This window comes from Vombatus ursinus, unplaced genomic scaffold (assembly GCF_900497805.2).
Source record: "Vombatus ursinus unplaced genomic scaffold, bare-nosed wombat genome assembly UNPS02014813.1, whole genome shotgun sequence".
Lineage (NCBI taxonomy): Eukaryota > Metazoa > Chordata > Mammalia > Diprotodontia > Vombatidae > Vombatus > Vombatus ursinus.
This window is the reverse complement of record NW_020954591.1, coordinates 14,867,638-14,887,120: the sequence shown is the minus strand read 5'-3', so window position 1 is coordinate 14,887,120 and position 19,483 is coordinate 14,867,638. Positions and strand designations below refer to the sequence as shown.

The window sequence follows — 19,483 nt, the reverse complement described above, 5'->3', positions numbered from 1 at the left end:
GGTTGAATTAAATAATCTTTAGGTCTCTTCCAGGTCTAAAATCATTATTCCTCCTATTTTCTTAAATATACTACCAGGATGGTGAATACCTTAAGGAGAGTGCTTTTATACTTTATCTCACTTGAGCCTAATAATAAGCTACTGAGTTAATAACTTACAATTGTCATTTGTCATATACTGAGCTTTGGGACTCTTAAAGGTCATCTAGTTCAACCTTTTATTTTACAGATGAAGAAAATGAGCCCCAAAAGAGTTGATTTGTCTGGGGTCACATAGGTTACTGAACAATTGCTTTCAAGAGATATCACAGAAAAAATTCTTGTCCAAGTATGAGTTATATGGGCCCCCAAGACTCCTTCCAACTCTTGAGATTGTATGATTACAAAAATATTACACACAGCCTTTGCATTAATGTTTATTGTAGAAATAGAAAGGGTTTTTTTTAATACATGACTTTTGGTGTTCATATAAAGTCTACATTTTCTTTATCATAGTTATTTTATTATGCCTCAAAGAGAACTCACTATATTATCTATACATTTTATTCAGTACAGAAATGGTATCCTTTCCAAAAAACTTTTTTTATATAAGTTTGAGAAACCGTGCATATTGTATAGTTATTTTATAATCCAAGAGCAGTCTTTGCGTGTTCAAAATAATAAAGTAAAAAACAAGTTGAACCGAAGTTAAAGTAATCTAGATATCCTAAAATTTTCATGTTCCATTTCTGAATTCATATCTATTTCAGGTTCAAACATACTATAAAGAAATACTTGTTTACTATAATAGATTGCTTGCTGCCTACTGAGTCAGATTGTCAGAAAACATCATACTGAACTGTATATATATTTTAATGTCCCCTTAATCCACCCACTTTCCAAGATGAACTTATCAACATTAAGCATTGTGTAAAACCACATGCAAAAATTTCAAAAACGTTTAAATAGAACCAAACTGGTAGTTTTCAGACTGGACATTTCAATCTTAAAAATAGATATATATGTCTGTATAGTATACTGCATATTAAATTGAACATTTCAAGTAACTTAAATACTTTTAGCAAACATCCAGCAAAAGATTCTTTTATGAAAAGAAATTGTTCTTAGAACAAAAAGCTAATGAGTGACTATTTAGACACCAATTTCTTGACACAGTACTGAGTCTGTGAAAATTTGAATCCTAAATAAAGTCTGTTGCACTGTTAACAATAAGCAAATTGATTTTATCCTACTGTATTCTACATATATGAAAGTGCTTAGCATAACAAAATAAAAACATATTAAAGATTATTTGGTTCTAGCAATATTAATTGTTCTAAACTTTGTAAAGTAATTTATCATTTGCATTTTAAAATTTATGCAAATATCCTACCTCTTCAAACAAGTTTTTTTTGTTTTATTTTTTTCAAGAAAATAGCCCAAACCATTATCTAAATTATTATTTATCCCAGTTGGCTCATCACAAATAGGCTAAAAAATGAATGCTTAAACACATACTAAGCTATGATAAAATATAATTATTAAAGCAAGCTCTATTATTTTATCCATTGTCTGCTATACTGGATCCTAAAACAGGCTGCCGACAAATAGGACAAGTACAGTTCTCAGATAGCCAGCGATCAATACAATGAATATGAAACTCATGCATGCAAGGTAACTGCCTGAGCTTGTTTCCTGTTACATATTCATTGATACAAACACTACAGGTTTTACTTAGTTCACTCTCAGTATCTCCAAAGTTCCGTGTAGAAAGATTGTCAATCTGCTCTTTGGTTAAGCCTCTAAAGTGCTCCTCATCATCCTCCTCATTTAATAAAAAGAAATGGGCAAGACGAAGAATAGGTAGTGTCCCACTTTCAACTAAATTGTTTGCATCTTGAGATTGCCGGTTCTCTCTATTTTCACTGTTGCGGTTATTAGATTGGGTCCTCTCATTTTCACCACTCATTTCGATGCTGCCTTCTTGGGCCTGCCTCTCTTGAAAAGAGACTTCATTTTGTTGACTGCCATCAACTGCATGTGAGTTACTCACCTCTGAATGCATCTCTCTTAAATGTTGCCTGCTCCTCTGAAATTCAGACTCAGATTCAGTTTCCATTAGAGAACTCAGTTCCCCAAATCCAGTCATGATTTGCCTTAAAATTGACCGTAAAGCCACTGATGATGGCTCACCCAGTCCATTCTCTGAAATCCTACGGAGCGGAATCCTGATGGTACTGACATAAGTTCGAATGCCAGCACGTTCTGAGCGAGAAATGGTTCGACGAAAGCCTCCACTATTGCTCTCAAAGGTGACTGTGTTTTCTGCCAACCCTACTCTAGAGCGAGTTCTATTTGCAATACTATCCCGATCTCTATTTTCTCCAGGACGAATCCTTCGAACCTGAAGGTCTAGTGTGATAGTTGGATGTCGCCTCACAGCAGCTGTGGGCCTGATGGATTCTTCCCCTTCCACTGTAATTCTTGACAGTAGTCCTGAATTGGACAGTGGGGTGTGGGCAGTACCTCTATGTTCCCCAGCTGGTTCTAAGTAAACATGAGCTACATGTCTCCTCCTAACTGACCTTCTAAAGGTTTGTTGTGAAGGTCTATTTTCCCTATGTGAATTATGTTCTTCAGAATCCATAGTATCACTCTGTCTTTGAACTGGTGACCGGCTTCGACTATTTACAGCAGACTCTAAGTTTGCTGGTTCTTGTCTTTGGCTTGCACTCCTGGTGGGAACAGGAGTTCTACCCCTGTTTCCCTGGAGCTGTGAAGATGCACCTCGCCCTTCTCTAATGTTATCTTCACTAGTGCCATGGGGGTTTGCATGACTACTCAGAAGGTTATCATTTACAGAATTTGTTCTAGCAACGCTTACTGATCCCCTATTTCTGCTCCTCACCCTTCCCAACATAGAAAAAGACATTTCTACTGAATTCTGCCTCCTTGAACTTCTTGCCATTCTAGTCCTTGGGACCCTGAGACTGTCACCATTCAGAGTCACTGAGGTCTGGCTCCTTGTTCTCCTGGCCACGGGACTGACTGCTCTTTGGTGTCCATTTCCAGGATGATTTCTGCTGGCATGAGAATGAGAAACACTTGCATATTCATCATTAGGAGCTTCAAATCCATTGTTTTCATGATTTATATTAATTTCCAGACTAAACCGAAATTCTCCACTATTCGGATTTGTTCGACTCACAGCTCTCCAAGTTTGGTTCCCACTCTGCCCACTTCTAGTTGCATTGCCTGTCCGACGGAAAGTGTTTAGCCATTCTAACAGGGAGTCTCCATTTGAACTGTCCCTGGGGATCTCTGCATCTAGGAAACGTGGAAAAAAATGGATTTAGATAAATTTTTAAATTGATTTATATAGACACTTTTCCATAGGAAGCTTAAGAAAAGCAACAAAGTCAGTAAAATTAACAGAATAAGTTTGACTACATTTGAAAGTTTTAGGACTACCATAACATCACAAAACTTAAAATCATGTCTAAATGATCACAGCAGATAAATCCTCATTGGAACAAACATCAGGACAAGTATAAAATACTAACAAAAGGCACCATGATGCAGTGGAAAGAGCTTTGGATTAGCTGCAGGAAGACCTGAATTCAAGTACTGTCACAACCTTACTAGCTTGTGTGACCTTAGGCAAGTCCTTTCATCTCTGAATCTCAAGTTACCTCATCTGTACAATGAGGAGAGTAGAAGATGATCTCTGAGATCCCTCCTACCTCATGTGATCTATTAAAACTTTATGAATTAATGTTTTATAACCACAAAGCACTTAGTAAATAGGAACCATTATTATATTTTAAAATGAAAGGCTTTTAAGATTATCTTACCCTCACTGCAGGGAGAAACAATGTATATAAAATTATTTTGGCCAAAGCTAAGAAATCAGAACCATCAACCTCTAGAGCCAAATAAAAAACTGTACCTTATTATTCAGGAACTTCCACAAAGTTTGGAGCTCAGGAAAGGAGTTTTGAAGACAACTGCCTGTAAAGAACTTATCACCTAACACTGATGCACTGAACAAATAAATGCTGTGAGAGCTGTGTATTGCCTGACTGTACAGTTCTTAATATTTTCTCTTAACTACTAAATTAGTAAATTCTAAAAGAGTAAAAAGTCACACTATAAGTGGGTATTTTAGAAAACCATAGCTTTAACAAATCAAGTTACAAAATATCATTCAACCCACAAAATTCTTCCATTAACTAATAACTATTAAAAATTGGTGAGATGACTATAATTTCACCATATGACCATGACCTGTCTTGTTAAAGAAGATTATTTTAGAGGGTAAAACTGCTAATTAGATAATGAGGGTAAATTTTTAAATGGATAGAAATACAGATCTTCATTGTATCTACCTAGTATTAGTGTATTTACTCATAATTAAAGAATGGGTGATAAGGTGATGAAATACCTTATCATCAGTAACATAAGGGTTTTCATATTTAAAATGAAGGTTTCTGGATGAGATAACCTTCGAAGAAGGTCTCTATGAGATCACAACATGTAGTTGTATGATGAATTCTCTTCCATTAAAATGTAATCAAATCACTAGTTTCATGGTCTTTTAAAAGCTGTTTCTTTTTATTATATGTAAAAATATAATTAAACTTAACACAGATGTGAGTATGAGGAAGCAAATGGGTTAAATTTTTTTTTTTTCCAATGAGCTTTGGAAAGTTCATCAATAAAAAGGCATTTAAAACAAACACTGGTGATTTAAAATCACTTCCTTATTTGATAACTCAAACACATGGTATGACTGGAGGCACAGCATGTCTAACCAGATGTCCTTTATTGTGTTTTCCAAACATGTAAAATGGTATCAAGGAGAACAGTTAAAAAAAAATAACTTTATCATATATAGTTAACATCTATTCCTCTTCCACAATTTTTGCAGTTCATAATAATTCTAGGATATTTTTATTACTTCATTACTAAGGCAAGAAGTCTAAGAGTAAAGCTTATAAGGAGAAGTAATAAGAGAGAGATGTGTCCATGTGTATGTTCATATATGGAAATTTCATCAAGCATCTAGACATTAAGTCATTCCATTCTCTACTGATAAACAATTAGAAGTTAAGTTTAGTTGTATCTTTTTGGTAAGCAAGTTGCACATTCTTAGAGTGAAGCTAGACTTAATAATGAATCTAATTTTGTATCAAATCAAAAATTAAATATGTAAGACTAGACTGTCCAACAATTAATATATTTCACTGTCATATATGCTCAGATAAAGTCTATTACTTGTGGAGGCAGAGAAAAAGTGCTCACAGTACCTCCCAAAGTTCCTCCCTCAGTTTGTCTATTCTCCAAGTCAGGCTGGGATGCTAGATGCTCCTTGGCTCCATCTAATCGCTGCTGTAGCTCTTCTGATGTTATTTCTCCTAAAAGCAATTAGAAAATGGAAACTTTGAGGTCAGCCTTTAATTGCTCAGTTTTATAGGGGAACATATGAGATGTAGAACAAATCTTTAACATACTATAACAGAATGAATTTAAATTTTCATTGTTTTGGAGATGCTAAAGGAAAGTGAAAGACATATAAATGTTGGGCCCAAAGAGTAAATAACTAGGAATCTTTAACTTCTAGTAGCACATTCTACATAATCACCAGAAAATCCAAATAGTTCTTTTTTTTGAATAATGTTTTTATTTAAATTAAATTTATCCCTTGATCTCCTGGCAAGCTGCCCTACACTGATAAACTTTGGACTACAATTCTTTGTATTTCCTCAACTTGATGCAGAAATCAAGGAAGGAATGCTTCTGGAAATGTCAACTATTATTTATTCCCAAAATCTTCTTGAACTTCATTTAATAAATCTTATCATATATAATTCAATGATCAAATTAGATCTACAGAGTACACTGGCTTCTTATGAGACATAGTAAATCAAATGATTAAGTAGTTATGCCTAAAGATATGTAGACTCTTATTTTGAATAATGTCTGTAATTTTATTCATGAAAATTTTGCTTAAATGTGTGCGTGTGTGTGTACATATAAATATATGTCTCCACCTCTCTCTAGAACATCTTACGGGACAGATGTCCTTATAGATCATCAACCTATTTAGTTAGTTAAGTTGCTTGTGTAGCAGAATTATTTCCTGCTTTCTATCCTACACCAACATAAAGGAATATTCCAGGTTTGTTTGTTTTTTTTACTTGTTAACTTTAAGGTAGAAATCAGTACACTGATTCTCTGAACAGAACTCCTCACTTGCTATGCTTCTAAATTGTCTCCTTAAATGCCAAAATATTTCTCTCCTGCTATACATCTCTTACCAGGGGTGCCTAGGAGATTGTGGTCTCTCATTAACCTATAATCTTCATCATTGAGTTCATTAATGAACTGGTAATAGGCCTCTTCCCTGCTGAGGCGCTCTTGCTGCCATCTTCGCTCATCTTCACTGTGACGGTGGTCTTGAGAAGAGGCCTGTTCACTACCTCCACCTGAACTAGACCTAGACTGATCCATGCTGTGATATCCTGGCTTCCTGTTCAACCGATACACAAAAAAAAATTCAATGTGTTAATCATAGGTTACAGGTTGCTTCATTTTTCATTTAAGTTGGACTAGAAAACCTTGTTTTCCTCTCCTTTTGCACCCAACCACACTACCACCCTCCACCCTGACAACAGATGACACAGCTATTCACTTCCCTGGGAAGATATTAAAGCCAAACGACTAGAAACTCTTCACCCCTCCCCGCCCCCATTTCATTCTTATACCTTGGCATCAGCCCCCTTTCCTCTTTCCCTCTGGCAGCAGAAGACAAGGTATCTTTACTTCTCCTCCCTAAGACTAATCTCTCTATCAACCCCTTTGATTCTATTCCCTCCCCACTTCTCCAGGTTCTTTTTCCTGTATCCATTCCCCCCTTCCCCTTTATGAGCCTTCAATCTTTCTTTCATCACTGGCTTCTTCTCATCTGCTAAAAAAACAAACAAAAAACAAAAATAAAAAAAAATGCTCAGATCTTCCCAATTCTTAAAAGTACATAAAAGCTTTTACCCCTTGAAACCATTAGTTATCACCTCATCTTTCTTATCCTTTACTACTCAGTCCAAGCTTATTATACTTTTTCCTAAATCTGTTCCTCCCTTTGACTTCACTATTTATATGTGTATGTATGTGTGTGTATGTGTATATATACATATGTCACTGTTTTGACAATATATTTCATTCTTCTCCCTCATTACCAGTTCCGTCAATTTTATGTCTAGGGTATCTTCCATATCCATCCCTTCTTCTATATACATATATATTCAAGGACCCCAACACAGGCCTTTATTACTATCTGCTTGGGTTATTATATTAGCTTCCCAACATGTTTTCTATCTTTAATCTCTTCCTGTTCAGTCCATTCTTTATACTCCTCTGACTGGCATACAACTTACTAAATATTATACCACAAAACCTTTCCAAATCTCATCTCACATTACTTCCCTTCATTCACTCTACACTCCAACCAAACAAAAATACTTTCTGCTCCTAAACCCTGTATGTCCTGGGCCTTCAAACTTCCCTAATACCTCTGCTCAGGCTGTTCCCTATACTTGCAGTGTCTTCTCCCTCATTCTCTAAGCTTGCTGAATGTCTATTAACCCTTTCAAGCCACTTCAGATACCATCTCCTCCACAAAGCCTTCCCCAATTCATACCCTTCCAGTCAGAAATAGTTTTCACCTATGAACTCAGATAGTGCTTTGTTTTGCAACTCTTCAATATACTTAAATAGAAAGATACATGAAGCAAATTAAACATTATGTGCCAAGTGTTGTGCCAATATTACATACATTAATTGCAATATTATGCATTATCTCCCATTAGACTATAAGCTCCCTGAACTTATAGGGGACTCATCTCATGTAAACTTTGTATCTCACCCAAGGCAGAGTCTTTACCAGAAAAGACTTGCTGAATGAAGTATATTTAAAAAAATTTTAAGGAACAAACAACTAGATCTCTTGATGTGCATTTCCTGACTTTACATGCCAAAAAACTGTTGCAAGACAGTTTAAACATTTGAGTCTTAGCTCCAATATTTACTAGCAATAAATTACAATCTCAGCTTTAGTTTCCCCATCTGTAAATGGAGCTAATAATACTTGTATTACCTACCTCACAGGATTATCAGGAAAATACTTTGTAAATCTCAGAGTACTATATTAATTTGAGTTACTATTACTAAGTAATTTAATTGAATCTAAGAGCTTAAAAAATCCAATTAGTATACCAAATTAGGAAAAGCTAAAAGACAGTTAAGCCCTCAGTTTAGATTTGCACTGTACAATTCTCATACCAAAGTTATGTCAAAGTGACAAACTGAAACAGTTATCTAGATAACTGTCAAAACATCCTACTTGTAACTCAATTTTCAGTATATTTCTAGTTAAAGTGAATTTTCATTTACTTGAATCACCCAGGTAATTCTCATGTTATTCAAAGGGACACCTGTAGATTATCAAACAGTATATTCAAGTAGATTTCAAAAAGCAAAGTCCCAAAATGTAAAATATTTCCTATACCAGACTTTGCTATAATTCTGTCAACTATATCCTACCCACTCTGCCTGGAGAGGTTATTTCCCCAAATAAAAAAAAAAAATGATCTGCTACCTGTACAATGACAATATGAAGAAATCTCATAGGAAACTGCTACTTCCACACAGATGGCTGCAGTCTAAGGCATTAAGTTACAGTATCTGATGGCTCTTCATCTTAAACCCCAACGTTTCCCTACTCAATGGACATTTTCCTAATGTCTGACTTGTGGTGAACCTTGCTGAAACCTGTCAATGAGAGGATATTTTGATTAGGCAGCAAGAAAAATTTCTGGCTTATAGCCACATTTGTTTCTCCCCTGAAGCCAATTATGATTCAAGTCAATGGGAATTTTTTTGTTTTACATATTTTAAAAAATTTCTATTTTAAGGAAAATGTCTGTTTAATTAAAGTAAACTACTGTAATCCTGTTGCATTCAATTCTACAAACATTTATTAAGTCCTATTAACAAGGTGCTAGGGATACAAAGATTAAATGAAACAGAGTCCTTGGCCTTCAAGGAGCTTGTAATCAAATGTGGGTAATAAGGTGTGTATAAATATAACTATAATATAAGGCATAATGTGGTAAGTGTGGAGATGTACAGACAAAATACTACAAGAAATTTTAGAATAGGTCACTTCCAATTTGGGAGTTGGGAGACAGAGAAGTAAGAAGGCTAAACTGAATATCACCAAAGTTGGATCTTGAAGGAAGCAAAGAATTTCAACAGGCAAAAACTGGAGGAAGAGGATGAAAGCAAAGGAACAGGGTGGACAAAGGCAAAAGACAAAAAAAGCAAGTCAAGAATGAGTGACATTACATTGCAGTTTGGTTAAACATGAGAATACATGAAGAAGAATATCAAGAGATAAGAGGAGAAAGGTAAGTTAGTTCCCAATAGTGGAAGGCCTTGACTGCCAGGATATTCAGCAGGCAATAAAGAGCCATTAAACATTTTGGAGCAGATGAATGCATTAGGAAGACTGTATAAGCAGTAGTGTAAAGTGTAGATTGAAACAAGGAGAGAAAGAAGATGATTGCATTTACATTTAACGGTTCCAGGATGATCTGAAAGTATTAATCTACTTTGTTTACTTCTAGGAAGTGATTAAAGGCTGGGAAGAATAGAACACTGTATTAAATTCTGGTAATTTAGTCTACATCATCTCCTATAAAAATATAGTAATTTAAAAAAAAAACTTCCTTAAGTCCACATATAAGAGCTGTCAATGTGGCTTGAAAAACTTTAAGAGCATCATATATTGCTAGGTACTGTTACATATTATTACTAGTCAAACACTCCCAACATGGTAATTGAGTCCCACATAAAGTAACAAATATGCATTCTTAGCTGCACTTCTCCATTCCTTTGGCAACAAGTTCCTTCCACCGTCCACAAAGAGCACTCAGTCCTAGATATCTGATCAGTGTAGCAAGTCTTAACCCTTGCACCCTGAGAAGCTATTTTAAGAGTAAGAACTGGGTACTTTGTACAGGAAATAACCTCTATTCCTTGGTAAGGTCAGGCACGGGTACATATAATATAGCTCTTAGACTACATATATAATACCAGCTACTGGGTTTCCAGCTTGGACTTGAAGTGCCTAATCATCACAGAATATTTGGTTCAGCTGTAAGAAATCTTACTTCTCACTACTCATTTAAGAGAAGAGAAAACTGAGGCCAGAGATCAAGTAGCTTGCCCAGGGCGATAGTTTCAAAACCAAAAGACCCAGGTCTTTTGATTTCCAGTCCAATGTAGTTTCCTCACCACATGATATAATGGGAATTTCTTAAGTAAATGACTACTCACCACACATTTCAGGCAGTGCCTGAAAGAACAGGCTGGAAATGTTCAAATGATATTATATATTCTAATACTTATAAAAAATCTCATGCCGCTTAACTTTAAAAGCATAAAAAGGAACTAAGATATGAAATGGGGCAAGCAGCTAACATGGAAGTTAACAGCTGTAAAAGCTATCTTTCCATTTTTTAATTTTTCAAATCAGGACATAACCTACCACTAAACAAGGAACACAGAGCCTTGAATATTACTTTCTTCTAAATAACTGAAAAAAACTAAATTATTTCTGGGATCAAGCTATTTTAAAATTATTACTGATAGTAATAATTTGAATACTCCAAAGACATTTTCGTGTATGAGTCGTCATTTAATAAGATTTAAACATAGTTTAACTTCTTTCCAATTTAAAAAAAAAAGGCATGAACTGCTATTATCCTTTAATTACTTTTTTTCCCTGGGAGCTACCCTTCAGAAGCAAGGGTTAACTATTCAAATTAGGTTGCCTCTTTGAAGCTTGGATACTTCCTGGTATTCTATCACTGCTGCCCCCAATAGACTACAAATTCTCCACGTGGGTTTTGACAGATAACAGGCCTAGAAAATGAAACTCCCCCAAAAATCAAGTTACGAAAATTCGGTATGGCGTTCCTTCCATCTAACAAGAGAAATCTAGGCCTTTCTATCGCACGGGGTTGGACTTGCCTCTAAACCTTCTTCCTTATACATTAACCCCCACTCAGTTACTATGGCCGTAGTTCAAGTTTCGCCCCATAAGCTCCAGATCCTCTTTCCACTCCTTGCCAAGCCCACCTTGGTCTGCTACTGGTCCCCTCCGGGGCAGGGGCAGGGGCAGCCGCCTAAAAGAAGAGGTGGGTCGGTCGGCCCCAGGGCCCCCAACCCCTCCCCAAATCGAGCCCGCAGCGGAGCGTCCCTCAGCAACCCGGGCTCCCCCCCCCCCGGGGAAGGGTGATAGGCAGCACCCTCCAACCAATCCCAGACGAGAGGCGCTCATTAGCGAGGGCCTCAGCCAATCAGAGGAGAGGTAGGTGGAGCCGGCGAGGGCGAGGATGGCCTGCTTTCTTCTTCTTCCTCCTCCTCCTCCTCCTCCTCCTCCTACTCCGCCTCCGCCACCGCCACCGCCACCTCCACCTCTTCTTCCTAGGGCAGCGGCGGCCGCTCGGTCCCACCGCAGCCGTTGCCACCGTGCCCCCGGCTCACCTCACCCTTCGTTCTGGGCTCCTGATCCGGCCGCGGCGGAAACGGCGGCTCTCCTCGCCGGGCCCTGGAGGAAGTGGCGGGGGCGGCGGCCGCTTCCCCCCCGAAGCGGTTCCTGGTGCCGAACGGCCGGGCCCGACGGGCCTGCTGCGTCGGGGAGCCGTTGACCTGGAGACGGGCCAGACCGCGGCTCGGAGAACCTCCGGCCGGAGAGGAAAAGAGACGCGGGGCGGAGAGAGGGTGGGGGACGGCCGCTGCGACTTCTTACCACCCCCGATCCCTCCCCCGCAGCCCGTCCACCCGTCACCTGCCAGGCCGAGCCGCCGCTCGAACGCGGGGATCGGCTCTCCCGCGGGCTGAAAGCATCGCGGGTGCAGCTGGAATCGCCGTCCGGCGGGGAGCCAGGATTCCTGAGTCCTGCGTTCCGCCCACTCGACCACTCCTAGGCTCCACACCCCCTCCCTCCCAGCTGGTTATCACATGGCCTTCTCTGGGCGTGACACTGCGCTCCTCCTCCTGCCTTGGCTGCCGCACGCGCCGCAGCTGCGGCGCTGTGGGTTGGTGGGCTTAGGGGGGAACTTGGGGCCAGTCTTTTCTCTCCTAATTATGTAAACCCTTTCGTATGGGGTGGGGGTGAGGGGTGGGGATGGAATAGTGTCAGTCACTCTAAGGAACACATTGTTGCTGTGATTCAGTTCAGTTCATCAAACAAGCCCCTCCTTTGCACCTAGGCACTGTAGATTATAGGGATACGAAGACAAAACTGAAACGGACCTTGCCTTGACGGACTGGTATTAGAATAACAAACCAGGTACACAATGACCAGGCTGGCACCATGGGGTAAATTGTATGGGGAAAAAAGATCTCGGGGTTTTAGTGGACCCCAAGCCGAATGAATCTGTTTAAGGGATAAGGCTTAGGAGCGGGGCCTGGGATTTCGTTGTTGTAGGGAACTCCCTAGATACAAGTTTGGTTCTCTTTCCCAGTGTAAGGTAGTATCTTCTCTGCAACTTACAGTCTTGGAGAATTGCCTGGATAGAGCATTGAGAAATGATGTGCCCAGGCTCACAAGGCTAGGGAAAAGATAGGTCCCTCTGCTCATAATGGAGTTAGACTCAGGTGTCCCATTTTAGGAAGGACTGGTGAGCTGGAAAACATGCCTAAGAGGGTAAGGTAAGCAGGATGGTGAGGGAGCATGAGACTGTAATAAAAAGAGCATGCCATACAAGCAAAGTTGAAAGAATTGAGGGACAGCCAGGAAAAGATAAGACTCAGGGAGGACATAATTGTAGGCTGCACAGTGGATAAAGCCCTGGACCTGAAGTAAGGAAGAACTGAGTTCAAAACCGGTCTCAGACACTTAGCTAGACACTTAGCTTCTTGCTGCTGGGCAAGTCACAGCTTCTGTTTCCTTCAGTTTTCTCACTGTAAAATGGAGATAACAGTATCTACCTCACAGGGTTGCTTTAAGGAACCTTGTAATGATCAAATGAGGTAATAGTAAAGTTTAGTAATGTATGGCACATAGTAGGCACCATATAATTGTTTATTCCCTTCCCTTTCTTTGATAGGTGTCTTAAAGTACTGTTATGTAGAAGCAAAGTGAGACTTATTCTGCTTGGTCCAGAAGGCACAACAGTAAGCAAGGGGTAGAGGTTTCAGAAAAGCAGGTAACTTCCTAACTGACCAAAAGTGGAACGGTCTACATTAGGAGGAAGTGGGCTCTTCCTTGAGGTCTTCGAAGGAAGGCTGGATGCCCATACGTTTGGAGTATCTTAGAGAGATTCTTATGGGTATACAAGTTGTTCTTAATAGTCCCAGGTTAAATGGTTTGCCTGGGGTTGCAAGCAGGACTTGAGGCTAGGTCTTCTTAAGCCCTGTCTTTGCCTGCTATATCATTCTGCATCTCTCTTAAAATAGAATTAAATAAAATAAATCAAGGAAATCTTTTTGAACATATATTCTGATCAGGATAATAGTAAGCGGATAACATGGCCCTCACCCTTAAGGCATGTACAGTTTAATTGGGAGAGAAGAAAAAGAATGAAGAAATGTAATGAAACAAGTTTGAGAAGTGTCAGGAGGCAGTACTTAACAGTGTCATATGAGCAGTACAAACAGGAAGGGTGAGATCACTGGAATGGGGTCATTTCGGAGCATTTCAGAGAGGAGGATGCCTTTGTTGGGTCTTGAACAATAGACAGTATTTGAGAAGGGACAGATGTGAGTCAGTGGAGTCCTAAACATCAGGGTCTCTTGGTACTACTATGAGAGAGCCTGGAGTCTGCCTCATGTTCTCTCCATGAGTTCTCCATACTCTTTGGGTCACATGTTCTACACAAGCTCTTGTATCACCTACTTTCAGTGTAGGAGCTAAGGGCAGGGGATCACAGATTTAGAGTTATAAGGACCTTATCAGTCACTCAGTGGATAAGGAAGCTGACTTGCCCAAAGTCACCTGGGGTGGCACAGACTGGATTTGAATATAGCTCCTCAGTTTACAAATCTAGTGTTCTGTTCTTCTGGAGACTCTGGGGCTTACCTGCCCATTAATGACAGTTGGTTAGCTGTTAGTGTTGGTTTGGTGGGGGTTGGGGGGTGGGAGAAAAGTATGTATGTTGTAGGGGGTAGGGAGGGAAGGGAGATTGGACCCTGTATCTACAAGACATATTTGGGGAATTGAAAACTGTTTTAATCTATGAGTATTTCTTTATATTGCTCTTTCTAGCCCATGCTAGTTCTTCTAGACTAAAGCTTAATTCTTGACTACCCCCATACCTTTCTTTTCTGCCTTATGTATGGAGTGTTAGGGTCCAGTTAAAGTTCTTTAGTTGAAGTCGCCAAAGCCCCTACCCATCAGGTCATGTTACTGTGCTCATGAGCTGCTTAGCCTCACTAAAATTATAGCATCACAGGCTTTTATAACTGAAACAGGCCTTACAGAATATCTGGTCTAAACTAATTTTCTAGAATTAGTAAGAAACTCTGGAGTTTTTTAGAGTATAATTGAGGCCCAAGGTTAACCCAGGTCTCCTGACTATTACAGTGAAATCTGTCCTCAGGCTAACTTCCATCCACTATGATTATCAAAACCCAAACTATATTTGTAAAAGCACAACATCAGTAAGAGTACCTTGTGCTTCCTTCTGTAATAAACTATTGCCCAGGAAGATCAAACATTGGCCAGCTGGCAATTGTACTACTTACCTGTAGTGTTTGACTCAAACAAACCTCATCTTAACCCCAGGAAAATGTGAGTTTCCTGAGAGCGGGAACTGTTTTGTTTTAGCACAATGCTTTGAACATCGGTGCCCTGTAATAAATGCTGGTTGAATTGAAATGAAGTGTCTTATAGGTCCCTTCCAACTCTGAAATTCTATGATTCTGGCTTAGGGAAATTGCCTTAATTGGGATTTATTTTGGGGACACTGTCCTGACCTTTGGCACAGTAAGTACTTGACCTTATAAGTAGACTGGCCACAACATATCAAAGAAATAGTGTATCAAACAAAAAGTGAAAATCAATAGAACACATTTAGCAACAAGTAGCTTCCAGTGACTTGAAGTTCTAAAGACCCTCTGAAGTCACATGTTTTTGTTATTATACCCAAACCATGAGGAAGACAATATGTAAAGTAGAAAGAGTCCTGATTGGATTGAGAGAGGACCTGGGTTCGAATTCTGGATCTGCCACCTTAAGACTAGGTCACTTCTCTGGGCCTCTAGAGCTTCCATTATAAAATAAGGGGATTGAACAAGATAACCCTAAAGATTCCTTCCAACTCTAAATCTGTGATCTTTGGGAATAACAGGATTGGGCTCTCCAAAGAGCTTTGTTTGCCTTCATACAATGTCACTTCCATGGAAAACAACCATCTTTTTTTGAAGTTTCCTCTAGAGCAAGATTCTTTACTTGGGTCCATGAACTTGAATGGGAGAAAAAATTACATTTTAATTCTCACCAACCTCCCAATGAAATTCAGTTAGGAGTTAAAAAAAAAAAAAACAACCCACATCCTGAGAAGAGGTCTACAAACTTCACCAAATTGCCAAAGGAACCCTTGACAAAAAAAAAAAAAAAAAAAAAAAGATGAGTTGCCTGGGAGTTGCCAGGGGCTTATAGTTAAACAACATGTCAGAGGTAGCTGGAGGCTCGGTAAGAACAATGGGCCACATGTCAGGAAGACCTGAGTTCAAATCCAGCCTCAGACACTTACTAGCTATGTGACCCTGGGCATGTCACCTAACTTTTGTTTGCTCTAAACTGCTGGAGAAGGAAATGGCAAACCACTCGAGTATCTTTGCCAAGAAAACCCCGTGGACAGCATTGGTATACTATAGTCCACAGGGTCATGAAGAGGTAGACATGACAATGGCTAAATAATAACAAACAACATGGTATGAAGGATATAGGACTTGTGTTCCTGACTGCAAGGCTGGCCTTCAACGAATCGTCCACTCTACCTTCTTGGAGATTATACATTTCCTTAATGGTCTCCTTCATGCCACTTGCCTTTAGGTCATTATTGCAAATGGGTTGTAGGGCATGTCTCTCCATTGCTTTTTTAGTATAGATATGCATAGACTTTGGGCTAGGTGTGCTAGCACATCCTAGGAGAACATTTCCATTGGCCCTTTCCTGAATACACTTGTACACCTGGCCCATGCTCCATACACACACTTATGTCAATAGGTGACTGGTAATGCAGGATTTTTAACCTCACAGCATCACTGGAGGGAACATTTTTATTCTAAAGATGGGTTTTTATGTTGAGAACAGCAGAGGATTGTTGAAAGCACAGGATAGCTTCCCAAATGTAATACAGCCCTGGCCATTCAACTGTATTCCATAGTCTGGGCAATGCACTTTTTTATCTGTTTAGTTTGATTTTTCCTGTATGACTTGTTTGGTTGAGCAACCATAGATCAGGGCTTTTTAAACTTTTTCCACTCCTAACCTACTCGTGACCCATTTTCACCTGAGAAATTTTTATGCGACCCTGGGTATATAGATATATAAAATAGGTATACAAATCAAACATTTACTGATAATAAATCATAAATTTATTTTAAAATGATTCTTTGGTATACACATGATTTTATCATTAAAGATAAAAGCAAATTTGCATACTAATGAGATGGATGTGGTCATTTATTTTTACATAAAGAATTAAATCTTAGTGGAATATTTGATACTGCAGGATGTAGAGCACTTTCAACGTTTTTCGGAGTTGATCAGTATTTTAATTTTATAATCATCAATACTGAGAGTGCTGATTTGCATAAATACATAGTACAAAATGGCAGAAGTATGTTTAGGATGATTTCAGAAATTATTGGCAATTCTGCCCTTATCCCAAGTCAAAATTCATTTAATGATTTTTTAGGTGACTAAAGTTTTAAACCTGTGTCACTTGATCACTCAGAAAATTCTTGAACTTTTAATGGAAAATGACTTTTTTTTATTTCAATTGAGTCTGATTTATGAATACAACTTAGTTTTTTAGAATCAAAATTTGAAGGGAAATATTTCTGAAACTATGTTTCCAGGTACTTCAGATGATCAATTATAACTCTTACAATGAAGTCTCTGGGAAGGTTATTTTCAATTATAAAATCATTTGTAGCTGTAAACATTTCTAAAGAACCATTTTTCCACCCTATTCTTCCATATGTTAACTTTTTTAGTAAAACTTTCAATTTTATCTTTTAACATAAATATGTTAACAATTTTTTCCTTGAAGTGACAGGTTTAAATTGTTGCGTTTTTCAGAAATACCCGACAAATAACACAGTTTTGAAAACCATAAGTCATTATGAAAAAAATTAACAAAATCAGATTTCTGCTCAGTCAAAAATATAACAACTTCATCTTTCAGTGTCAATAATCTGTTTAAATGTCACCCTCTTGAGAGCCACCTTACCTCTGCATGTAGTAATAAACTTTTGTAATCCATGTGTTTCCAAAGGTTTGAAAACAAACGACTGTTAAGGGCACGGCTTTTAATGAAGTTAATGATTTTAATAGTATCTTGAAACACAACATCTAACTCTGGTGATATTTTTTTGGCTACAAGTGCCACCAGATGGATCATGCAGTGAGTAAAAGTGCTATGTTCATTGCCACCAGCTTTAACTTTTGCTACAAATCCAACGTTCTCACCCATCGTGGCTCCAGCACCATCTGTACAGACTCCAGTGAAGTTTTTCCACTGTAAACCTTCATTTGTGAAAAATTCATTGACTTTAAGATATATATCTTGTCCTCTTGTGTGCCCTTCCAAAGGGCAACAAAACAACAATTCCTCATGTATGCTTCCTTCATAAACATATCTTACATAAAGTAACCCCTGTGCCATGTTGGAAATATCAGTTGTTTCGTCTAACTGAATTGCAAATTTTGAGCTGCCCTTAAGCTTGGTAATAAGCTTCTGGAATTGGTCATTACTAATTTCAGAAACTCTTTTGGAAACAGCATTATTAGATAAAGTAATTTTACGAATTTCATCCCCGTACTTTTTCCCGTGGACTGTGTCTGACATTTTAATAGCAGCAGGTAACGTGAGATCTTCTCCTATCCAGTAGGGCTTTTTAGTTTTGCGATTATGTAAGTTTTGTAAGCTGCAAGTAAATACTTTTTGTTGACAATAACAAATTTCTCAAAATATTTGTTTTCTTTATTTGAAGATTTTAAAAGTCATTAAAAATATTCCTTTGGTTTTTTGCAGTAGGCTGCATGCTTAATATTAAGATGCTGTTTTAGTTTGGTTGGTTTCATGCTCTCCACAACCAAAAACTCATTACAAATTAAGGAAAGAGGTTTTTCCACACCATCGTCATTATTAGAAGTAAATCCTTATTGCAGAAATGATTTGACATATTTTCTTTTTCTTGTCAATTTAGGTGTACTGCAACCTGATAGTAAAGACTCTGCCACATTGTCATCAGTATTTTAATCTCCTAAATTTAGCCACTTATCCATAACCGAAAAATATTTTTGTCCTAAGATATAAATAAATATTGCTGATAGTTTCTCAACTACTAGCTTTAGTTTATGAAATTACATTTGTTTGTGCTTAATTTTTAAAAATGATGTTCACACTTACATGCACATACAGTGGTGATGGTAGAGAAATACTATTAAAGGGCTTTTGTCTTTACTCGCTGCAATTAAACACTTAGTGTTTTTGTAAAAGAAGGAGATAACAGCAATTTTTAAAATCAAACATTTTAACAATACAATCCAGAGATATATTAATTTGATACTTACATGCTGAGGAATGACAGTAGGAAAATATTAAAAGTTTTTATTTTGTATAATTAAACTTATGTTTCTGTAAGAGCAGAAAACTTAAAACACTGCAGTAAAAACACTGCAATTCATAACATACAATAGTCTTGAATCTGAACCAAGGTGTTTCTGGCAGCATTCATTGGTGTTGCATGGCACGACAGCATGCACAGTGCAAAATGCACATGTTGTGTGTTCAGAACTAAGGCTACAGTGAAATTGTGTGATGCAACACAGGCAAATGCTGCCAGAAATACCTCAGATTCATTACGTGTTTGATTTTGAATTAATTTTTGGTCCTTGAGTGATCAGAAACCTTTTACTGTTGCCAAATTGTCCCCACATTTGGTTATGCAACCCCATATTGAGTTGCAACCCATAGTTTAAGAAGTGCTGCCATAGGTCACATAGGGGAGGACATGTAATGTTCTGGGTTTTGATGAAATCAGCTCAACATGGAAGTATCTAGAATAGCTCATTATCTACAGAAAGTCCCTTACCAGGATATCATCTAGCACATCTTTAACAGTGGCATCACCTCTAATGAGCATTTCTCTCCCTGTTTTACACCTCATTTGGTATTAATAATCAGAGAACAGAGTTGCAT

At 38.2% G+C, this 19,483-nt stretch overlaps 2 protein-coding genes across 4 annotated transcripts; both read right to left on the bottom strand.

Annotated features, from left to right (window-relative positions):
* Positions 1 to 406: 406 nt before the first annotated feature.
* On the bottom strand, positions 407 to 11,673 carry RNF6 (ring finger protein 6). Of its 3 annotated transcripts, none has more exons than XM_027835218.1 (4): positions 11,594 to 11,673; positions 6,299 to 6,510; positions 5,288 to 5,395; positions 407 to 3,305 (listed from the first exon to the last, which is right to left on the bottom strand). In XM_027835218.1, the coding sequence occupies exons 2-4, from the start codon at positions 6,489 to 6,491 to the stop codon at positions 1,540 to 1,542; spliced, it is 2,067 nt and encodes a 688-aa protein (XP_027691019.1). In that variant the 5' UTR covers positions 6,492 to 6,510; positions 11,594 to 11,673; the 3' UTR covers positions 407 to 1,539. The 3 variants fall into 3 exon arrangements, with proteins under 3 accessions (XP_027691019.1, XP_027691018.1, XP_027691017.1); XM_027835217.1 differs by lacking the exon at positions 11,594 to 11,673 and adding an exon at positions 11,181 to 11,283; XM_027835216.1 differs by lacking the exon at positions 11,594 to 11,673 and adding an exon at positions 8,635 to 8,718.
* Positions 8,726 to 17,752, bottom strand: LOC114054423. Its single transcript, XM_027877606.1, has 5 exons — positions 17,510 to 17,752; positions 12,360 to 12,483; positions 12,087 to 12,185; positions 11,589 to 12,054; positions 8,726 to 8,807 (listed from the first exon to the last, which is right to left on the bottom strand). Exons 1-5 carry the CDS (start codon positions 17,750 to 17,752, stop codon positions 8,774 to 8,776), a joined length of 966 nt encoding a protein of 321 aa, XP_027733407.1. The 3' UTR covers positions 8,726 to 8,773.
* Positions 17,753 to 19,483: the final 1,731 nt, after the last annotated feature.